The sequence below is a fragment of the Chiloscyllium plagiosum genome, chromosome 41 (assembly GCF_004010195.1).
Source record: "Chiloscyllium plagiosum isolate BGI_BamShark_2017 chromosome 41, ASM401019v2, whole genome shotgun sequence".
NCBI lineage: Eukaryota > Metazoa > Chordata > Chondrichthyes > Orectolobiformes > Hemiscylliidae > Chiloscyllium > Chiloscyllium plagiosum.
In genome coordinates, this window is record NC_057750.1 from 9,894,702 (window position 1) to 9,914,402 (window position 19,701).

Here is a 19,701-nt window from a genome sequence, read left to right on the forward strand (position 1 = left end):
ACTGCTCTGCCCCGTCCATGTTTTACAACCCCTCCTACTGAACCCTCCCCTGACTGCCCTAGCCCCACCCCTGCCCAACACCCCCTCCTCCCAGCTGGCTTACTCTAACAGGCTCCTGTGTTTCTCAACTGGGCCTGAACCAGAATCTCTGATCAGGAAATGTGGAGCTCTCTGGGTTTTTATTGTTTAAAAAGGAGGCGAGCAGCCACCTGTTTCCACCCTGATTAAATATTTGCAGCACACTCTGTTTGCAGTCCAGGGTTTCCAGCCTCCCTCAGCCCCCTGAGCACGTTGGCCTTTCATTCCCCACAGAGACACACCCAGTGGCCAATTAGTCCTTCACATTGCCCATGAAGCCAGTGACCTACTCAGTTCCTGACGGTCAGATCGCAGCCCTTTTTCCCATCTTTACATCCACAATGAACCAGATATCCCACTTACCAGTTACCTGGAAACTTCCGGTCCTCCCACCGCAGCGCCACCCACCGCCACTGCCTGACGGTGGTCCTCCCACCGCAGCGCCACCCATCGCCACTGCCTGACGGTGGTCCTCCCACCGCAGCGCCACCCACCGCCACTGCCTGACGGTGGTCCTCCCACCGCAGCGCCACCCATCGCCACTGCCTGACGGTGGTCCTCCCAGCGCAGCGCCACCCATCGGCCACTGCCTGACGGTGGTCCTCCCAGCGCAGCGCCACCCATCGCCACTGACCTGACGGTGGTCCTCCCACCACAGCGCCACTGACTGACGGTGGTCCTCCCACCGCAGTGCCACCCATCGCCACTGCCTGACGGTGGTCCTCCCAGAGCAGCGCCACCCATCGCCACTGCCTGACGGTGGTCCTCCCAGCGCAGCGCCACCCATCGCCACTGCCTCACTGTTGTTCCTCCCAGCGCAGCGCCACCCATCGCCACTGACCTGACGGTGGTCCTCCCAGCGCAGCGCCACCCATCGCCACTGCCTCACTGTTCCTCCCTGCACAGTGCCCCCATCGCCACTGACTGACTGTGGTCCTCCCAGTGCAGCCCCACCCATCACCACTTAGAATACTTCAACTTCCCTCCCACTCCGCTAAGGGCACGCAGGACCTGGGGCTCCTACATCGCCACACCCTAACCACCCGCCCAGGGCATCAATGTGGAATTTGCCAGTTTCCTCATTTCCCCAGCCCCCACCTTATCCCAGTTCCAACCTTCCAACAAAGCACCGTCCTCTTGACCTATCCTACCTGACCATCTTCCTTCCCACCTATCCATTCCACCCTATTGCCATCCCACCTACCTATCGCACTCTCAGCTACCTTCTCCCCAACCCTACCTTCACCCCCACCCCCTCCCATTTATCACTCCACCCCCTTGGCCCACAAGCCTCATTCCTGCTGAAGGGCTCTTGCCTGAAACGTCGATTCTCCTGCTCCTCAGATGTTGCCCGACCTGCTGTGCTTTTCCATTGCCACTAACTGCTGTCTCCCCAGTGCAGCGCCACCCATTATCCCAGACTGTGAGGTGGTGGTGATCAGAGTCAAAGCACAGCAGATCAGATAGCATCGGAGGAGCGAGAGTGTCGACGTTTCAAGCTGATGCCCTTCATCAGGAATACTGAGATAAATAGGCAGGGTGGGGCTGGGGGGAAGGTAGTTAGGAATGCGATAGGTAGATGGAGGTGGGGATAATGGTGATAGGTCAGAGCAGAGGGTAGAGCAGATAGGTGGGAAGGAAGATGGACAGGCAGGACAGTTCAAGAGGGGAGTGCTCAGTTGGAGGGTTGGATCTGGGATAAGGTCAGGGAGGGGAGATGGGGAAACTGGTTAAATTGACATTGATTCCGTGTGGTTGGAGAGTCCTGAGGCAGAAGATGAGATGTTCTTCCTCCAGTCGTCAGGTGTCTAGGATTTAGCGGTGGAGAAGGCCCAGGACTTGCATGTCCTGGATGGAGTGGGAGGGGCAAGTTAAGTGGTCAGTCACAGAGCGGTGAGGTTGTTTAGTGAATGGCCTGGAGGTGTTCTCTGCGTTGGTGTCCTGTCTTCGTTATGTAGAGGAGACCACATCGAAAGCAATGGCCACAATTGAGGTATTTGGATGTGCAGGAAAATCTCTGTTAGGTGTGGAAGGACCCTTTGGGACCTTAGACAGAGGGGGGGGGGGGGGGGGGGGGGAAGGTATGGGTGCAGGTTCTACACCTCTTGCGGTGGCTAGGGAAGGTGGTGGGAGTGAAGGGTGGGTTGCACTGCACCACCCTCCGCCATTTCCAACACCTAGTCAGACCCTACCACCAGAGATACATTTCCCTCCCCACCCTTTTCAACATTCTGCAGAGACAATTCCCTCTGCGATTCCCTTGTTAGGTCCACACCACCAACCCCTTCTCCACTCCTGGCTATCACCTCTCCCCCCCCCCCCCCCCTATCCACCCCATGTTATGCTGAGCAAGTAAATAATTTTTCTTATACTTCAGTAGCCAATTTACCAAAAGGTTAGATTATGGAGAGGCAGTGCTTTATAGTTTGCTACTATTTGGGTACTGACAGCAAGCACAATTTAGAATAGTGACATTAGTCATTTCACAGCAAACTGGTATTAAACTTGCAAACCCTTGGTTAATATTTAGCCTTTTTGTGATTTTAAAGTCAGAGATGAATCTCAAGAGTCATTGAGCTTCACCCATCACACTGTGGAATTCAGGGAATGTGCCACCAAAGTCTAGACATTAGCACTCAGGGGTGGAGAGATGGTTTGGACTTAGAATGGATCAAAAACCAAACTAGACACATTACATACTGCAATGAGTAACTCAGTCCTGATTCCCCAAAGCCTGTCCATCATCTGCAAAGCACAAATCAGGAGTGTGATGGAATACTCCTCACCTATTTGGATGAGTACAGCTCCAATAACACTCACCATCCTTGGCAAAACAGCCCAGTTGACTGGCACCACATGCAAAAAACATTCACTCCCTCCACTATTAATGCCCAGTGGCACTAGTGTGCAATATCTACAAGATGCGCTGCAGAAATTTCAAGGATCCTTAGACAGCACCATGCAAACCCATGACCACTTCCATCTAGAAGAACAAGAGCAGCAGATAAATGGGAACACGGCCAACTTCAAGTCACTCACCATCCTGACTTGGAAATATACTACCATTCCTTCAGTGTCATTGTGTCAAAGACCTGGAATTCCCTCCTTAATGGCATTATGGGACAACCCACAGCACATGGTCTCCAGGGGTTGAAGAAAACAGTCAACGGGAGTTAGGGACGGGCAATAAATGTTGGCCAGCCAGTGATGCCCACATTCCACAAATGAATAAAAAAAAAACCCACTATCACCTTGAGAGACAAGGGCAACAGAGGAATGAATACATTACTATTGCAAGTTCCCCTCCACGCTATACTCTGCACAATACTGATGACCATCCCTAATTAGAACTAGAATCACTCCTTTATGGGTCAATTTCCAGGATAACTCCATCCTAATCATGCTGTCATCTTAAACTGCTGCAGTAATGTGGGATCAGTACACAATATGGCAAACTGGAGAACATGGTTCAATATGGCTAAATGCCAAAGTAATTCATTTTGGATACAAAAAAAAAGACAAACTGCATATTTTACCACCTTTTCATGATTAAGAACAGGAGGAACAAAATAATTTATGGGGTTCAAGCACACAAGTCACTAGAAGCTACTTTTAAAAGATACAAAAAGGTCAATCACAAAGTCTAATGGGTTGTTATTCCTTGTCTTCAGTGTTCAGTAGAAAGACAAGGAGATGCTTCAGTTATTATACAGAGCCTTTCATTGGGAGTAACAAGTTCAGCTTAGAGAAAAGTTTATACAGAACTTGAAGCAGATAGTGCTTCATGCAGAAGCAGATGTGGGGGCGAATGATGACTGATTGCATAAATATGGCTTGTATTCCTTGAGATTAGAAGGTTGAGAGATTAAGTCAGACATATTTGAAATACATTAAGAAATAAGTTAGATACCAAGAAATGGAAAAAGGGATCACAATCTTACAATGAAAGCAAGGCTAGAAATAAAAGCAGGAAAGACTCTTTCCACTTAAGGACTACAGGAAAACCTTCTCCCACCTTCTAAAGCCTATGAATGCTGTAACTAATTTTCAAAATAGACCAATTAACCTAATAAAAATGTATTTATCAAGGGATATAGAAACTGGAACAAAAAAAAAATGGGTAAATGGAACAGAGGCCTAGATCAGGCATACTCTAACTGAATGGAAGAGATTTAAGGAGCTGGCAATATCCTCTCATTCATAATTCTCTTCATTCATCCCACTACAGTATTAGCTGTCAACCTCACTATCCCCCTACCCTGTGAAACCTGTTAGCCTTGACCGTTGTACTTTTCCCAACAGTACCTTCATCACACTACACACAAGCACAGAGTTACGTTCCATCCCTAGTGTCGAAGCTGGCTTTGCCTGCCTGCTCCTTTGAAGTCACTGCTGACCACTATCTCGATCCTCCAGGAAACAAAGTGTGGCTTCCTGCATACATCAATTAATCCAGTGTGTTCCTCTCAGAAAAACAGCAAGCATATTGTGTCACAACCTATAACACACACCATGTGTTGGAAAGAATTCTGGAACTTCTATCATGACTATCTGTAGATCCAGATTACAATACGCATATAAAAGTTCAAGTTGTTACGCCAACATGGACTCTGAATGAACTGTAACATGGCACTACCAAAATAGTATTACTATAGAAGACAATATAATGGTTTTTACTGTCAAATCTCCATACACTGTACAGGTAATAATCTTTATTTGGACCATTTACTACTTAAGTCAGTGTTCTTTGCACATTAATCAGTCATGTAGAAATAGCACCTTTACCTTCCCACCCACTATGTTAATTAGAAACAGGTTTTATTGTTAATGAAATCAAATAATTAGAGGAAGATTCTGATGCATGTTTTGCTGTCCAAATCAGTTATAAATATAGTTTACATAACAATGGCTAATTCAAGAATTGATCAGAATACAATGTAAAGCCTCCATGAGGTAAGGATGCTTTATTTCTCCACTATCTTTTACATCTCACCACAAAAAACACATAGGTATTTTTGTCCCAAAACTTTACTGCAGGGGCAACCTTAATAGTGCAGTCAACTGTCAAACACATCTTGGTGATCAAGTAATAGGTTTCCAACAGATGGTTTTTTTCTTTTAAAACATTTATACCAGAAAAAATGAGATATAAGTAAACGGTGCTGTACTTCAAAATGTTAATTTCTCACTGGATTTGAAGGATAATCAAAGAGAATGTCCAGTAGTACAAGTTAAGGCAGAAACAGAAATGTTGTTTTCATTCAACACAAAAAATGTTAGGCGCACACCCTCCTTATAAAGCAACATTTCAGTGACATAGGAGTAAATCATTGTCCCATCCTTTTAAAGAGAAGGATGGAGATGTTTGGCAAGATAATGTACACTTTACAATCTCAATTAAATGTTATGAACTCACAAGAAAAGAATAAAAGAAAACATTAGTAAAAAAAAGACATGTTTACCATCCAATGTCTTACACAGCTGATGTGACAGTCTTGTGCATAAATAACTTAGGTCAGTACAGAATCAAGGCAGTATTGATGCAAGATTTAAAGCCTTTGTTTGCAGAAGTTGCATCAACAGGTGTCTTAGAATAAATTAAAATCATTTAAGACCTATTGTTGTGACTTTCAATCACAGGAAACAAGTGATATACAATCTGCTACTTTAAAGTGGTATTCACCAATGTAGCTGGCAATATTATCTAAAGTTACTATTGTGGCAATCAGCAGCAGATCATTGATTTCAACTTTTGATCTTTGCCCTAGTGAGAAAAAATATGTAAGTATAAATGACACAAAATTCAAAAAGGGATCAAATGTTCTTTCACAAATATGCCTAAATAAGCTGTGATGGGCATTATGGAAGAATGTCCAGGTCTGATGTTATATGATATCAATTACCATGGCTTACATTAGGACTAGCAATTTTTCACGCAAGTGTTTCCTCAGAAATCCCAGCAGTGACATGGGCAGTGACTAGCTGTCAAACTAGTGTATGTTGCAAACTCAGCAAATTTACAAGTAACTAGTGTCAGCCAGTAAATTAGAAATCTTAATCTTGCTAATATAAGCGTAATGGTCATCTCTATTTCACCATGAGCCAAAACTCTATCTGTAGAGCATGTAAACAAGATAACATCAAAGTCCCAACATATTCAGGAATTCCAAGCACCTGAATGTGGCTGTAAGGAATAATCAACGTAGTCAGCATTATAAGGACAAAAGTCCACAGATAGTGTGTCAATGCTTCCAAGCTGTAGGCAATTAGTAGTATTCACATTTCGTCATTTAGACCATAGTCCTCCTCCGGATAATCTCCCACTGTTACAGATTGTGGCTTCACAAATGCACCATATTTGTTGTGACACTGAAAATATCTCTTCCCATTCACACTGCAAAAGAAACAAACAAACAAAAAAGGAATTAATGCTGAATACTCAAGTTCTGTACTAACAAACAACAAAAAGCAACTACATAAACAGCAGGATACTCCTGCACAGCAGTGGCAATTTTACATTCAAAAAGGCTATTGACTTATTCTGAAATAACAATCACTGGTAGCAATTGAATGTCAAAGCATACTTTACCTGCCATCATGTTTCCCTAAAGGTTCATCATACTTCAGTCCAATCCAATATCCTGGTTTAAAATCTGTTTGACCTGAAACAGAAAAACTGCAGATAAGTCATCAATAGTGTAAGCATGAGAGACTATGTACAAATCCACACCGGAATTGTGTTATGTAGACTATGAATACACATTAAGTAATTGTGAAATATCCAATGGAGGTCGACAGCAAGACGTATGGGTCCTGGATGAAGCTGCCTCACTTAAAGTGGCCTATGGACTCTTGTTCCTTGTTCAAAATTTCTCAACCAGAACGAAGAAACTGAACAAACTTACTTAAAAATAATATTCTTTAGGATACATACAAGAATTATGTAATATTCAAACCAAAACAAATACCCTATGAGTTAGTATCCAACCAAGGCCAATGAGGAAAAGCAACAAAGGTCTCCAAAAGATACACAGGTCAGCATAGATCAACAACCATCATTTATTATAATAAAGGTGTTCAAAATTTCTCTCTTCCCAATATATGTTACTTCAGAGGTTAGCATTATGTTGTACAATAGAGTCAGAGATGTACAGAACAGAAACACACCCTTTGGTCCAACTCTCAATCCTCAAACAAAACAAACAAAAAATAAAATCCTCAATTCAGTCTTAAATGGACCCCAAGTTTTAGATTTTCAGAGGAGGAGACATCCTTTCCACATTCACCTGGTCAAAACTACACCAAAACTTTATGTAGAGAAACCTCAATTAACTGAACAACACTGGAGGGAGTATTTTCTTCAGATACTCGTATAGTTGGATAATACAGTTTAACCAAGCATCGGGACTTTGCGATCTTGTTCGGAAAATCCGAAATTCAGATAATCGACATTCCTCTGTATTCCAATCAAATCAGCTTTAAACTTCTAAGGTCTACTGGAATCAGGTTTAGCTTGTCTAATCTTTCCTCAAAGAGATCACTTCATCCCATGTATTATTCTGTGAACCTTCTCTGAACTGCTTCCAATGCACTTATATCCTTTCTTAGATAAGGAGAATACTATACACCATACTTCAGATGCAGCCTAACCATTGCCCTGCATAACTGTTTTGTGATTTTTAACTAGAAATTTCAATATCTGTCTTAATTTTACCAAATGACTGAGCTTTTACTACTACCTAGAGTGGAGAATTCCAAAGTTTAACCATCAGTGAAGAGATTTCTCTTCATCTCAATCCCAAAGAGCTTGTACTTTATTCTGAAATTGTGTCCCTGGTTCTAGAGCCCACAGTCACGGGAATCAAATGGAATTATCCTTTTAAGATCAGCTACATTCACATGCCTGTTATAAACATTTTCTGGATTAGTGGTGCTGGAAGAGCACAGCAGTTCAGGCAGCATCGAGGAGCAGTAAAATCGACGTTTCGGGCAAAAGCCCTTCATCAGGAATAAAGGTTTTGCCCGAAACGTCGATTTTCCTGCTCCTCGGATGCTGCCTGAACTGCTGTGGTCTTCCAGCACCACTAGTCCAGAATCTGGTTTCCAGCATCTGCAGTCATTGTTTTTACCCTGTTATAAACATTTATTATGTGCCGAACCATAGATGCACTTGGTTTGGGGATTGGTTAGCTCAGTTGGCTGGTCAGCTGATTCATGATGCAGAGTGATGCTAACAGTGTAGATTCTATTCCATTAGGCTGAGGTCACCATGATGGTTCATGCCTTCTCAAATCTGCCCCTCACCTGAGTCAAAGTGACCCTCAGGTTAAACTCAACCAACTGTTTCTAATCAAAAAACTGCCCTGTGGACCTATGGAACTATGGTGGCTTTATCTTTGGATGCACTTGATATAACTGATTGTTTAATAATTTGCGCTTAACTCAGTGTGTGAACAATTGTCTCAATTCAAAAGATTAAATCACTTTTGTGGAATACAGCCCACATTATAGGTCCAAATACAAAGTTTTTTTCTTTAAAAAGTTAACCATTGTGGATTCTCCCACCAAGTCACAACCAACTTACCCACATACATTACGGTGCCTCGTTTGGATGGCTGCCCCGAAATTACAACCTCACATCTTGCACCAACTAGAATGGCATCAGCCAAAGCTTTTTCTTCTTGTACTCTCCGCTCAAGCTCAATTTTATCTTTTTCTTTCTGCTCCTCATTATACAAGCCCAATTTACTTTGCTTCAGGAACAAACGCATCGAATCTAAAATAGAAACCAGGTAGTTATTTGGTTACAAACTGCCAGAAGACTTTCAGATAAAACTACTCCATCAGGTTTGAGTGAGAGAAAGAGAGACAGACGGAGATAGACGGATTAACAATTTCATACAGAAGTTAAACAATTGAAATCTTTTTGACTAGTGTCACAGACCAAACTTCACCCATCAGCTCTCAGCAAAACTAGCTTAGTACTTTCGCCACTATACACGTACTAACTCCTCCTCTCCAAAGCCGATAGATCGAAGTGCTCCTGTTTCAAACTAAAAATGCTTTATTTTTCCTTACGTAGGTGTAGACTTTATTTTGTGATTATGAACTGTTAATGTGGAAATTAGAAGCTGCATAAGTAACTACAGGGCAACCCTTGCATCCACAGGTCTGGTTACTGCGATTTACCATGCCCCGATCATATAAAAAGGGAACTATCCTGAACCAGGAAGCTGCCAGGAAGATACATTTCCCATTTAAATTTGTGTTTTTGGCCTTCCGCAGTAGGTCTTTGAACCTACCCCTGGTGGAGGGGTGGGTGGGGAGAAGGAGAACTACTGTATGAGGACAGAAAGCCAGACTGAAAATATGATGAGACTGCATTTTGTCCACACCCCTATTTACTCATCAGCTGCTAAGAACGCTACTTATCAACATGATATGCTGCCATCTTGCCACTGTACTAACTTGGGCATGGCCAGTTAGCCAAGCTGGGGCCCATGCTCTTAATTCCATATTGGATTGCTACTGTCCAAGCTGGGAGGTTAGTATGATCTCCATGAGAATCCGTTTTCTCAAAGTTCTGCATTACAGAACAGAACAGTAAACATCAGAATGTTTGTACAGGAATTTTGGCAAAACTTTAGTAAGATATGCTATTAAAATGAATTATAAATTGAAACAAAATAAAAGCTGAACTTCAAAAAACAGTTTAGCCTCAGTCAATTTGGTCCATCAGTGAAATACTTGCACTACCAGAGAGATCTTGAGGATACCCTGAACAGACAATATTTCAGGTGCATATTCCAATCGCTTAAGGATTCACTGCTCCATGCTATCCAAGCTGTAATTTAAGATTATTTGTTCTAGAATAATTTGTCCAAGGTAACTGCCATGTACAGAAAGTGCAGTAAAAACATTAGGAAGAAACTGTAATTGTAACAAGGTTTTTTCCTTATTTATTCATCCATGGGATATGGAGTCCCTGGCTGGGCCAGCATTTGTTGCCCAACCTTAGTTGTCTGTGAAAAGGTGGTGGTGAGCAGTCTTCATGATTTACTGCAGTCCACTGCAGTCCACTCACAATGCTGTTAGGAAGGGAATCTCAGAATCCATGATACTGAAGGATTGGTGATATATTTACAAGTCAGGGTGATGAGTATCTTCAGAAGGTACTTGCAGATGCAGATATCTGCTGCCCTGGTCCTTCTAGATGTTAGTGATTCGAAAGGTGCTGTCTAAGTCCTAGTGAATTTCTGCGGTATATCTTCTACATGGATTATGCTGCTGCTACAAAGCACTCATCATGGTGCAGGGTCAGAGTGTTTGTGAGTGAATGCCAATCAAGTCAGCTGTTTTTCCCAGAATGGTGGAAACTTCTGTGAAATATCCTATTCATACGTACACATACTGGATTAGGTCTTGGTTTAAACTCTCACAAGTAAGTTTTTTTTGCCATTTTTTAACTCCATGGCATGTGAACTTGTGGCTAGAAATAATGACTAGTTAAAAGTTGCTTACACACAAGTTTCATGGTAGGATTTAACATGCAGGGTACATAGTTAAGTGACTGCTGTTTAATTCTGCTGAAAATGCAGGCTGTCAGGTTTACGTCTGACAAAATCTTGTTGCAACTTTATGCTATAGTACAAGTCTGAGACAGCAATAAGGAGTTGGACAATGGGACAAGATGGTGGGCTGATTTATGTTCAGTGTTTTGAAGGAGCTCACTCATACTTCATATTTCACTCATATACACAATAAGTACCTCTATGAAGACCTTGGGCTTTCATTTACGATTTGCAGATAGACAAGTTCAGAAGGATCAATGAAGGTCATATCTCTACCCAGAAGGCTAGTATAGTTTATTTCTCATTATGTCTATAGCTTAGAGACATCATGTGTGAAGGATGGGTGCAAAGGCATTTTAAAAAGTTACAAACCAGATTTGATGTTGCATTCAGCCCTACAACTTTCTTAAAATACATCATTTCAGGTGTCTCATGCACATTTCCTAATTATAACCAGTTCTTTACCCAACTATTCCATTTTACAAAATCAGTTCTATGCATTATTAAATACAGACTCTATCTTCCATTTAAGTACAAGTATGCAAGAATATCAAAATTAGCCAGTGCAGAGCATTGCTCAAAATCATCTTACCTGCTCTTTTATCATATGCTTCATTGGACATTTCATACTTTATAACTTTAGACACATCTTCAAACTCTCCAATCTTCACTCCACTTTGGTCTATTACCTACAAAAACAAATATTTGAAATTATAAGACCATAAGACATTGAAGCAGAAATTAGGCCATTGAGCTCACTGGGTCTGCTCCACCACCCAATCATGGCTGCTAAATTTCTCAACCCCATTCTCCCCAAAAGCCTGGATACTCAATAACCTATCTACCTCAGTCTTAAATCTACTCAAATGACCTGGCCTCCACAGCCTTCTGTGGCAATGATATCCATAGATTCACCACTATCTGGCTGAAGAGGTTTCTCCTTATCTCCGTTCTAAAAGGTCTTCCCTTTACTCTCAGGCTGTGACCTCAGGTCCTGGGTCTCTCCTACCAATGGAACATCTTCCCAACATCCACTCTGTCAGGCCAAACAGTATTCTGTATGCTTCAATTAGATTCCCCCCTCATCGTTCTTAACTCCAACAAACTTTCCACAACATTAAGCTTTTCATTCCTGGGGCCGTTCTCGTGAACCTCCACTGAACGGCTCCAGGGCCAATACATCCTTCTTGAGATATGGGACCCAAAACTGCACACAATACAGTAGACACCCACCCCCCGGGCGTAGCTATGGGGGAAAAGCTCCAGGACCTACAGCGGAAGCCCAAAATCACGGACTGTAGCAAACCCATTCATTTAAATGGGAAGTGTACCTTACCTGCAGCCTCCTAGTCCCTGGTTCCAGAAGTTCCCTTTTATATGTTCCAGCTGCGGTAAACCACGGGCAAGTGAAACCGCAGAAAATGGTTCTGCAGATATGGGGGTCGCCCTCTACTCCAAATGTGGTCTGTCCAGAGTCAGGGCAACTGATGTACATCCCGACTTTTACATTCAAATCCTCAAAATAAACATAATCATTGCATTTGCCTTCCTAACTACTGACCCAACCTGCAAGTTTACCTTAATAGCATCCTGGACTAGAACTTCCAAGCCTCTTTGAAACCCAACAAGATGGTAATAATTGTCTGCACAATCTCCGCACAGTAAAGATAGACTGATGGTCTGCCCAATGCCAAAACTAAATCCCATCAAGCACACTATTTCTACTCTATACTGAAATATTCCTATCTTAAGATTTCTATCTGAACCAAGAGCTTGTCCATACACCCATATGGTATTCTGATATTTTGGCATTTTAGCAAAGCTTTTTAAATTAAAAAATAATAAATTAATAATGAATATTTAAATTAAATTCCCGCCCATCAGCTCAGTAGTGGTGAGGTGAAGTGAATTCACCCCATTATAGGAATTCCACACCACCCAAAACATTTGTGGTTAACACTTCCAAACATGTTCATCTGCTAATTCTTTCAAATTCCAAGAAATAAAATTTCTTGTAATGAAAACTAACAAAGAGTGCTCTACATTTTCCCAATTAACAATCACAAACTGAAATAGCATGAATGTGCCCTTCAGCAACATTACAAAGAAAATTAGTCTGTAAATCTCCAAAGAGGAATTTAGAGCAACAAGTTGGTAATATACACAGGTTACTAACTTATTCATTAACTTTATTTTGCATTATCATTTTTTTTACCCAAACATCTGGCAAAAAGTATTAGGAAAATAACATGTTTGAAATAAGTGACTAGGTGTACAAATGAGGATAGTGCAGTTGATTTAATCTACATGGATTTCAGGAAGGCTTCTATCAAGATCTCTCTTGGAAGACTGGTTAGAAGCAAAAATCTACTGGATCTAGGCAAATTTGAAAATTGGATCCAAAATTGCCGTAGTGGCAGGAAGCAGAGAATGATTCAGAGAGTGTTTTTGTGACTGGTTGTCTGTGTTCAGGATTCAGTATCAGGTCTCTTGCAATGTGTAGTATAGATCAATAAATTTGCAGATGATATGGAAATTGGTGTTGTAGTAAAAAACAAAGGAGGTACGCTTTGCTCCAGGATACGAGATAGGCAAATGGAAATTAATCCTGAAAAGTGAGAGGTGATGCCTTTTGGGAGGATGAACGAGATCAGACACATTGAATGGTAGGACCCTAGGATGCACACCTTAGTGTGCATGCCCATAGATTCTTGAAGCAGGTAGATAAGGTGTTTAAGGATTGATATGATGTTCTCGCCTTTATTAGTCAAATTACCAAATACTAGAGCAGGGTTTAATATGTGAGCTGTATATAACATTAGCACAACTACAGCTTGTCTACTTTAGTGCAGTTCCAGTCACTACGTTACATCCTATGTGCAATCACATCCTTCCTTGTAGACAAAAATCACCAGGATGTTGCCTGGGCTAAAGAAATTCAGTTATGAAGGAAGACTAGATGAGTTGGAGTTGTTTTCCTTAGAGCAGAGGATACTTTTTTGGGGATGTAGGGGGTATCCTGTTTGAGTCATACAGCACAGAAACAAAGCCTTCGGTCCAACTAGTTCATGCAATCATAGTCCCAAATTAAACTAGTCCCACCTGCCTGCACTTAGACCATATCACGCTCAAATATTTCTTATTCAATGTATTTATCCAAAGGTCTTAAATGTTGTAACTATATTCACACCCACCACTTCCTCTGGACGTTCATTCCACACACGAACCACTCGTAAAAAAAAAGTTGCCTCTCATGTTCTTTTAAAAAACTTTCTCTGCTAACCCTAAAAATACACTGCCTGTCTTGAAATCCCCCACCCTAGGGAAAATACCTTGCTATTCCCCATATCAAACCAATCAGTCATAATTTTATAAACCACTATAAAAGATTACCCCTCAACCCCCTATGTTCCAGTGAAACATCCTGCCTATCATTACTAAGTCAAATGCTGCATTCCTAACAACATCCTCAAATCTTTTCTGAACCCAGTACAGCTTAATAATATTCTTCCAATAGCAGTTCTTCCAGAACTGGACACTACTCCAGAAGAGGCTTCACCAACGTACTGTACAACCCTGTGACTGGTTGCCTGTGTTCAGGATTTAGTATTGCTATTTGTAGTATAGATCAATAAGTTTACAGATGATATGAAAATTGGTATTATAGTAAATAACAAAGGAGGTAGGCCTTGCTCCAAGATATTAGTCAGATATGCAAATGGAATTTAATCCTGAAAAGTGAAAGGTTGCAACTTCTATACTCAAAAGGTCTAAGCAATGATTCAAGAACACCTAAACATCTTCTTGATCACCCTGATTACATGTGATGCAAACTTCAAAGAATTATATACCTGAACCCCTAGATCTCTGTTCCACAACAATACCTAATACCTTTTAAATTGTGCAAATCATGTTCGTTTGTTTTATCAAAATGTAATACCTTGCACTTGTCCAAATTAAACTCCATCTGCCACTCCTCAGCCCATTGATCCAATTGATCAAAATCTCTTTGTAATCTTAGATAATCTTCTTCACTTCCACTATACCACTAATTGTGGCTTCATAAGTGTACAAAGATTTGAGAGGCATAGATAGGGTAATAAGGGGAAACATCTCCCCTTAACTGAGAAAGAAATAATGAGGGGCACAATTTTAATGGGAAGGAGCAGGAAGTTTAGAGGGGATTCGAGGAAAACTTTTTTTTTGTGGAGGGGGTGGTGGGTATCTGGAACTCACCGTCTAAAAGGTTGGTAGAGGCGAGAACCCTGAAGACATTTTAAGAGTACTTGAAAGACGACGGGCCAAGTGCTGAAAAATGGGATTTGAACAGATAGATGCTTGATGACGGCCTCAGAAACAATGGACCTTTCTTTTGCTCTAATAACATTGACTGATTGTCATAGCTAACTTATTATCACATCTATCCAGAAAGATAGAGTGAAAAATATAGTTTTGCATGCTACTCATGCAAATCATAACATAAGTACACCAGGGTAACAGAAAAGGCAGCAGAATATATTGTTATAGCTACAGAGAAAGATCAACTTTAGTAGGAGGGGTCCATTCAAATGTCACATAACAGCTTCTTGCTGGCTGTTCTTGAATCTATTGGCACATATTTTCAAACTTTTCTATCTTCTGCCTGGTGGGGGTGGGAGGGAGAATGTAACAAGGGTAGGAGGGTCTTTAATTGCTGTGGTTCTGTTCGCCGAGCTGGAAGTTTTTGTTGCAAACGTTTTGTCCCCTGTCTAGGTGACATCCTCAGTGCTTGGGAGCCTCCTGTGAAGCGCTTCTGTGGTGTTTCCTTCGGCATTTATAGTGGCCTGTCCCTGCCGCTTCCAGTTGTCAGTTTCAGCTGTCCGCTGTAGTGGCCGGTATATTGGGTCCAGGTCGATGTGTTTGTTGATGGAGTTTGTGGATGAGTGCTATGCTTCTAGGAATTCCCTGACTGTTCTTTGTTTCGCTTGCCCTATAATGGTAGTGTTGTCCCAGTCAAATTCATGTTGCTTGTCGTCTGCGTGTGTGGCTACTAGGTATGGCTGGTCGTATCGTTTCGTGGCTAGTTGATGTTCGTGGATGCGGATCGTTAGCTGTCTTCCTGTTTGTCCTATATAGTGTACGATATAGTGCCCTATATCGGGTCCTTCGTTCTGGTGAGTTGTTGTCGGAGTGTGGCTGTTGGTTTGTGTGCTCTTTATAAGTCCTAGTGGTCGCAGTAGTCTGGCTGTCATTTCAGAGATGTTCTTGATGTATGGTAGTGTGGCTAGTCCTTTGGGTTGCGGCATGTCCTCGTCCCGTTGTCTTTCCCTTAGGCATCTGTTGATGAAATTGCGAGGATATCCGTTTTTGGCGAATACCTTGTATAGGTGTTCCTCTTCCTCTTTTTGCAGTTCTGGTGTGCTGCAGTGTGTTGTGGCCCTTTTGAATAGTGTCTTGATGCAACTTCGTTTGTGTGTATTGGGGTGGTTGCTTTCATGGTTCAGGACTTGGTCTGTGTGTGTGGCTTTCCTGTGTACCTTAGTGGTGAATTCTCCGAGCAACTAATCTTCTCAAACTTTGGGTCTTTAATTATGTTGGCTGCTTTCCTGAGGCGGTGTGAAGTACAGACTGAGTCAATGGATGGAAGGCTGGTTTGCATGATGGACTCGGCTGCATTCATAACTGATTGTGTGTTGTCTTGGCAGAGTAGTTGCGCACCAAACTGATGCAAGCAAATAGGATGCTTTCTATGGTGCATATATAAAAATTGGAAAGAATAACTGTGGACATAACTAATTTCCTTAGCTTTTTAAGGAAGTAGAGACATTGGTGTGCTTTCTTAATGTTAGTGTCAATGTAGGTGGACCAGGACAGATTGTTAGTGGACTTTACTTCTAGGAACTTGAAGCTCTTGACCATACCTACCGCAGCAGCATTGATACAGAAAAAGGCATGACCTCTACTTCACTTCTTGAAGTTGATGACCAGCTCCTTCTTTTTGCTGACATTGAGGGAAGAGATTGTTATCTTTACAGCATGCCACTAAGTTCACTCCTTCCTGCACAATGTCTCATTATTGTTTAAGATCCGATCCACTATAGCGATGTCATCCGTAAACTTGTAAATGGAGTTAGAACAGTATTTGGTCATCCAGTCATGAGTATAGAAGGAGATTAGTAAAGGGCTACATATGCAACCTTGCAGGGCACTGGTGTTTGAGGATTACTGTGGAGGTGTTGGCATCTATCCTTACTGATTACACAGTCTGTGGGTCAAGAAGTTGAGGATCCAGTTGTGGGGGGGAGCGGAGGCCTAGGTCTCAGAATTTGGGGATATATTTGATTAGAATTATGGTTTGAAAGGCAGAGCTGAAGAGAATATGTAGGTGCCCATATGTTTCAGGGATGAGTTTAGGGCCAGAGTGATGGCGTCTGCCATTGATCTGTTGTGATGGTAGGTGAATTTATGTTAAAAAAAATGACGAGCACAAGAGCAAGAGTGACCAAAAAGGGGCCCAGCCCATGCAGTTAATAGGACAGAATTTTAACTTGAACATTGATTGAAAAAGAGAACAGCAGCGCTAGTGAGAAGGAATATATTTACAGAATACGCAATCGCTTTTCAAATTTCAAGAGAATTTCTTCGACTGAACACACTGGGGAAGTGATTCCAAAATGCTTCTTTCTTCTGAAGTGCTGCAAATGTCTGATAGCAAGTTGAAATCTTGGCTTCTCACCAAAAGAGCAATGTGATGCTTTTGTTAGGGATTATAAGCGCCAGAGACACTGCTGACTATGTGGGGTTTACAGCTTCTCCCCATGTCTAAATGGTTTCCACTGGATGCTCCGATTTCTTCCCACATTCCAAAGATGTGCAAGTTAGGTGGATTGGCCTTGCTAAATTGCCCTGTAGTGTTCAAGGGTGTGCAGGCTAGGTGGATTAGCCACAGTAAACATCGTGTTATGAGGATTGGAGTGGAATGCTGTTGGAGGGTTGGGGCTAACCCGATGGACTGACTGGCCTTTTTCTGTACTGTAGGGATTTTATGATTCTAAGTAATTTAATATTGTGTGCAATTCTGGTCTCTCTCCTATCAGAAGGATGCTGTGAAACTTGAAAGGGTTCAGAAAAGATTTAAGGATGTTACCAGGGTTGAAGGGTGAGCTATAGGGAGAGGCTGAATAGGCTGGGTAATTTTCCCTGGAGCATTTGAGGTTGATAGGTGACCTCAAAGGTTTATTAAAATCGTGGGGAGCATGGATAGGGTAAATAGACAAGGTCTTTTGCCTGGGGTGGTGGAGTCCAGAACTAGAGGACATAGGTTTAGGGTGAGAGGGGAAAAAAGTTAAAAGGGTCCTAAGGGACAACATTTCACACAGAGGGTGGTGCATGTATGAAATGAACTTCCAGAGGAAGTGGTGAGGCTGGTACAATTACAACATTTAAATGGCATCTGGATGGGTATATGAAGAATAAGGGCAGGGAGACATGGGCTAAATGCTGGTAAATGGGACTAGATTAGTTTAGGATATCTGGTCAGCATGGATGAGTTGGCCCAAAGAGTCTGTTTCCATGCTGCACATCTCTATGGCTCTAATATCTTGAAAGGACTTGACAGGGTGGATGTTGAAAAGATGTTTCCACTTGTCAGAATCTAGAATCAGGTCAGGCAGTTTAAAATTAGAGGCTTTCCATTTAGGATAGAGATGAGAAGAATTTCTCTCTCTGGGGGAATGAGTGTTTATGGAATTCTCTACACCACAGAGCATGGACAGCTGTGTCATCAAATATTTAAAAGCAGAAGTAGATAGATTCTTGACCAATAAGCATGTCAAACGTTATCAGAGGTTGGCAAGAATCAGCTCAGCCAAGATCTTTTTACAGTGGAGGTGGTGGCTTTAGGGACAAAATGGCCCACTAATTTGTATATTCCTGACAAGCATCAAATAGAGCCATGGATATAAACACAAATTTGTCAAGCAAGCTTAGTTCCATAGCATTGGCTTCATACTTAGTACAACACCAGCCTTGTTAAATTCAAGCACTAAAAATCAGAAAAAGCAACAATAAGAGCAGAGTGATAATAGAGGCAACAAGAACCGCAGACAGCACTTGATTATATCAAGGGAATTACCAAGAAAGGCATATTGAAAAGAAAGTGGAAGATCAAAAAGGAGAACTTTTGAAATTTACAATATTTTTCCTGAAGCTTTTAACAAAATGGTATAATTGAAAGCAATTGTGATACTCACATGTATTCGGCAGCGGTCGTCAACAGGATAGGAACCAAGGAGTGCATCATCTTGATCTAATGAACCAATGAATTTGTCTTCTGCACTGAATAACTGCAGTTCCATGCAGGAGGCTGGAGAGCCCACAATCAGTTCCAGTTTGCACTATTAAACAAGTGAACACCAAGGTTTTAAACACAGCTTAATCACAACGTATCTAGTCTGAACATCAGGTTTGAAAAGTTTAATTGCATTTCAAAATCTGTTACATGGTGAAACAAGAAAGAATTAAAAGGGACCTGAGATGCAACTTTTTCCACACAGAAGGTGGCTTGCATATGGAATGAACTGCCAGAAGAAGTGGTCAATTCTGGTTGTAGTTACAACATTTAAAAGACATTTGGAAAGTACAGGTAGATAAAAATAAGAGGGATTCTGGGCAAATAGGACTAGTTTCATTTGAGAAACCTGGCTGGCATAGACAAATTGGACTGAAGAGTCGGTTTCCATCTTGTAAAATTCTCTGATGCTATAAAAGACCAGATAGCATTCTTTCAAGTCACCATAGTCCCAGGAGAACATAGGGCAATTCTCTCAGTGGCAAAAGATAAGCCGGGGGGGGGAATGCGGCAGCGGAAAGAGGAGTGAACCTTCGGCTAATCATGTCTCAGCTGAAAATGTGTTGCTTGAAAAGCGCAGCAGGTCAGGCAGCATCCAGGGAACAGGAGAATCGACGTTTCGGGCATAAGCCCTTCTTCAGGAATGAGGAAAGTTTGTCCAGCAGGCTAAGATAAAAGGTAGGGAGGAGGGACTTGGGGGAGGGGCGTCAGAAATGTGATAGG

The 19,701-nt window shown here is 42.0% G+C and overlaps 2 protein-coding genes across 2 annotated transcripts in view; both read right to left on the reverse strand.

The window, feature by feature from the left end:
* Positions 1 to 540, reverse strand: part of sdhaf1 (succinate dehydrogenase complex assembly factor 1) — a 4,008-nt gene extending 3,468 nt beyond the window's left edge. Inside the window, exon 1 of the mRNA XM_043681087.1 lies at positions 442 to 540. The gene's annotated coding sequence lies outside the window, so the exon portion shown is untranslated. The remainder of the gene's footprint in view (positions 1 to 441) is intronic.
* A 4,471-nt stretch (positions 541 to 5,011) lies between these two features.
* On the reverse strand, positions 5,012 to 19,051 carry tbcb (tubulin folding cofactor B). Its single transcript, XM_043680903.1, has 5 exons — positions 18,881 to 19,051; positions 11,242 to 11,338; positions 8,663 to 8,854; positions 6,668 to 6,740; positions 5,012 to 6,472 (listed from the first exon to the last, which is right to left on the reverse strand). The coding sequence occupies exons 1-5, from the start codon at positions 18,983 to 18,985 to the stop codon at positions 6,355 to 6,357; spliced, it is 585 nt and encodes a 194-aa protein (XP_043536838.1). The 5' UTR covers positions 18,986 to 19,051; the 3' UTR covers positions 5,012 to 6,354.
* Positions 19,052 to 19,701: the final 650 nt, after the last annotated feature.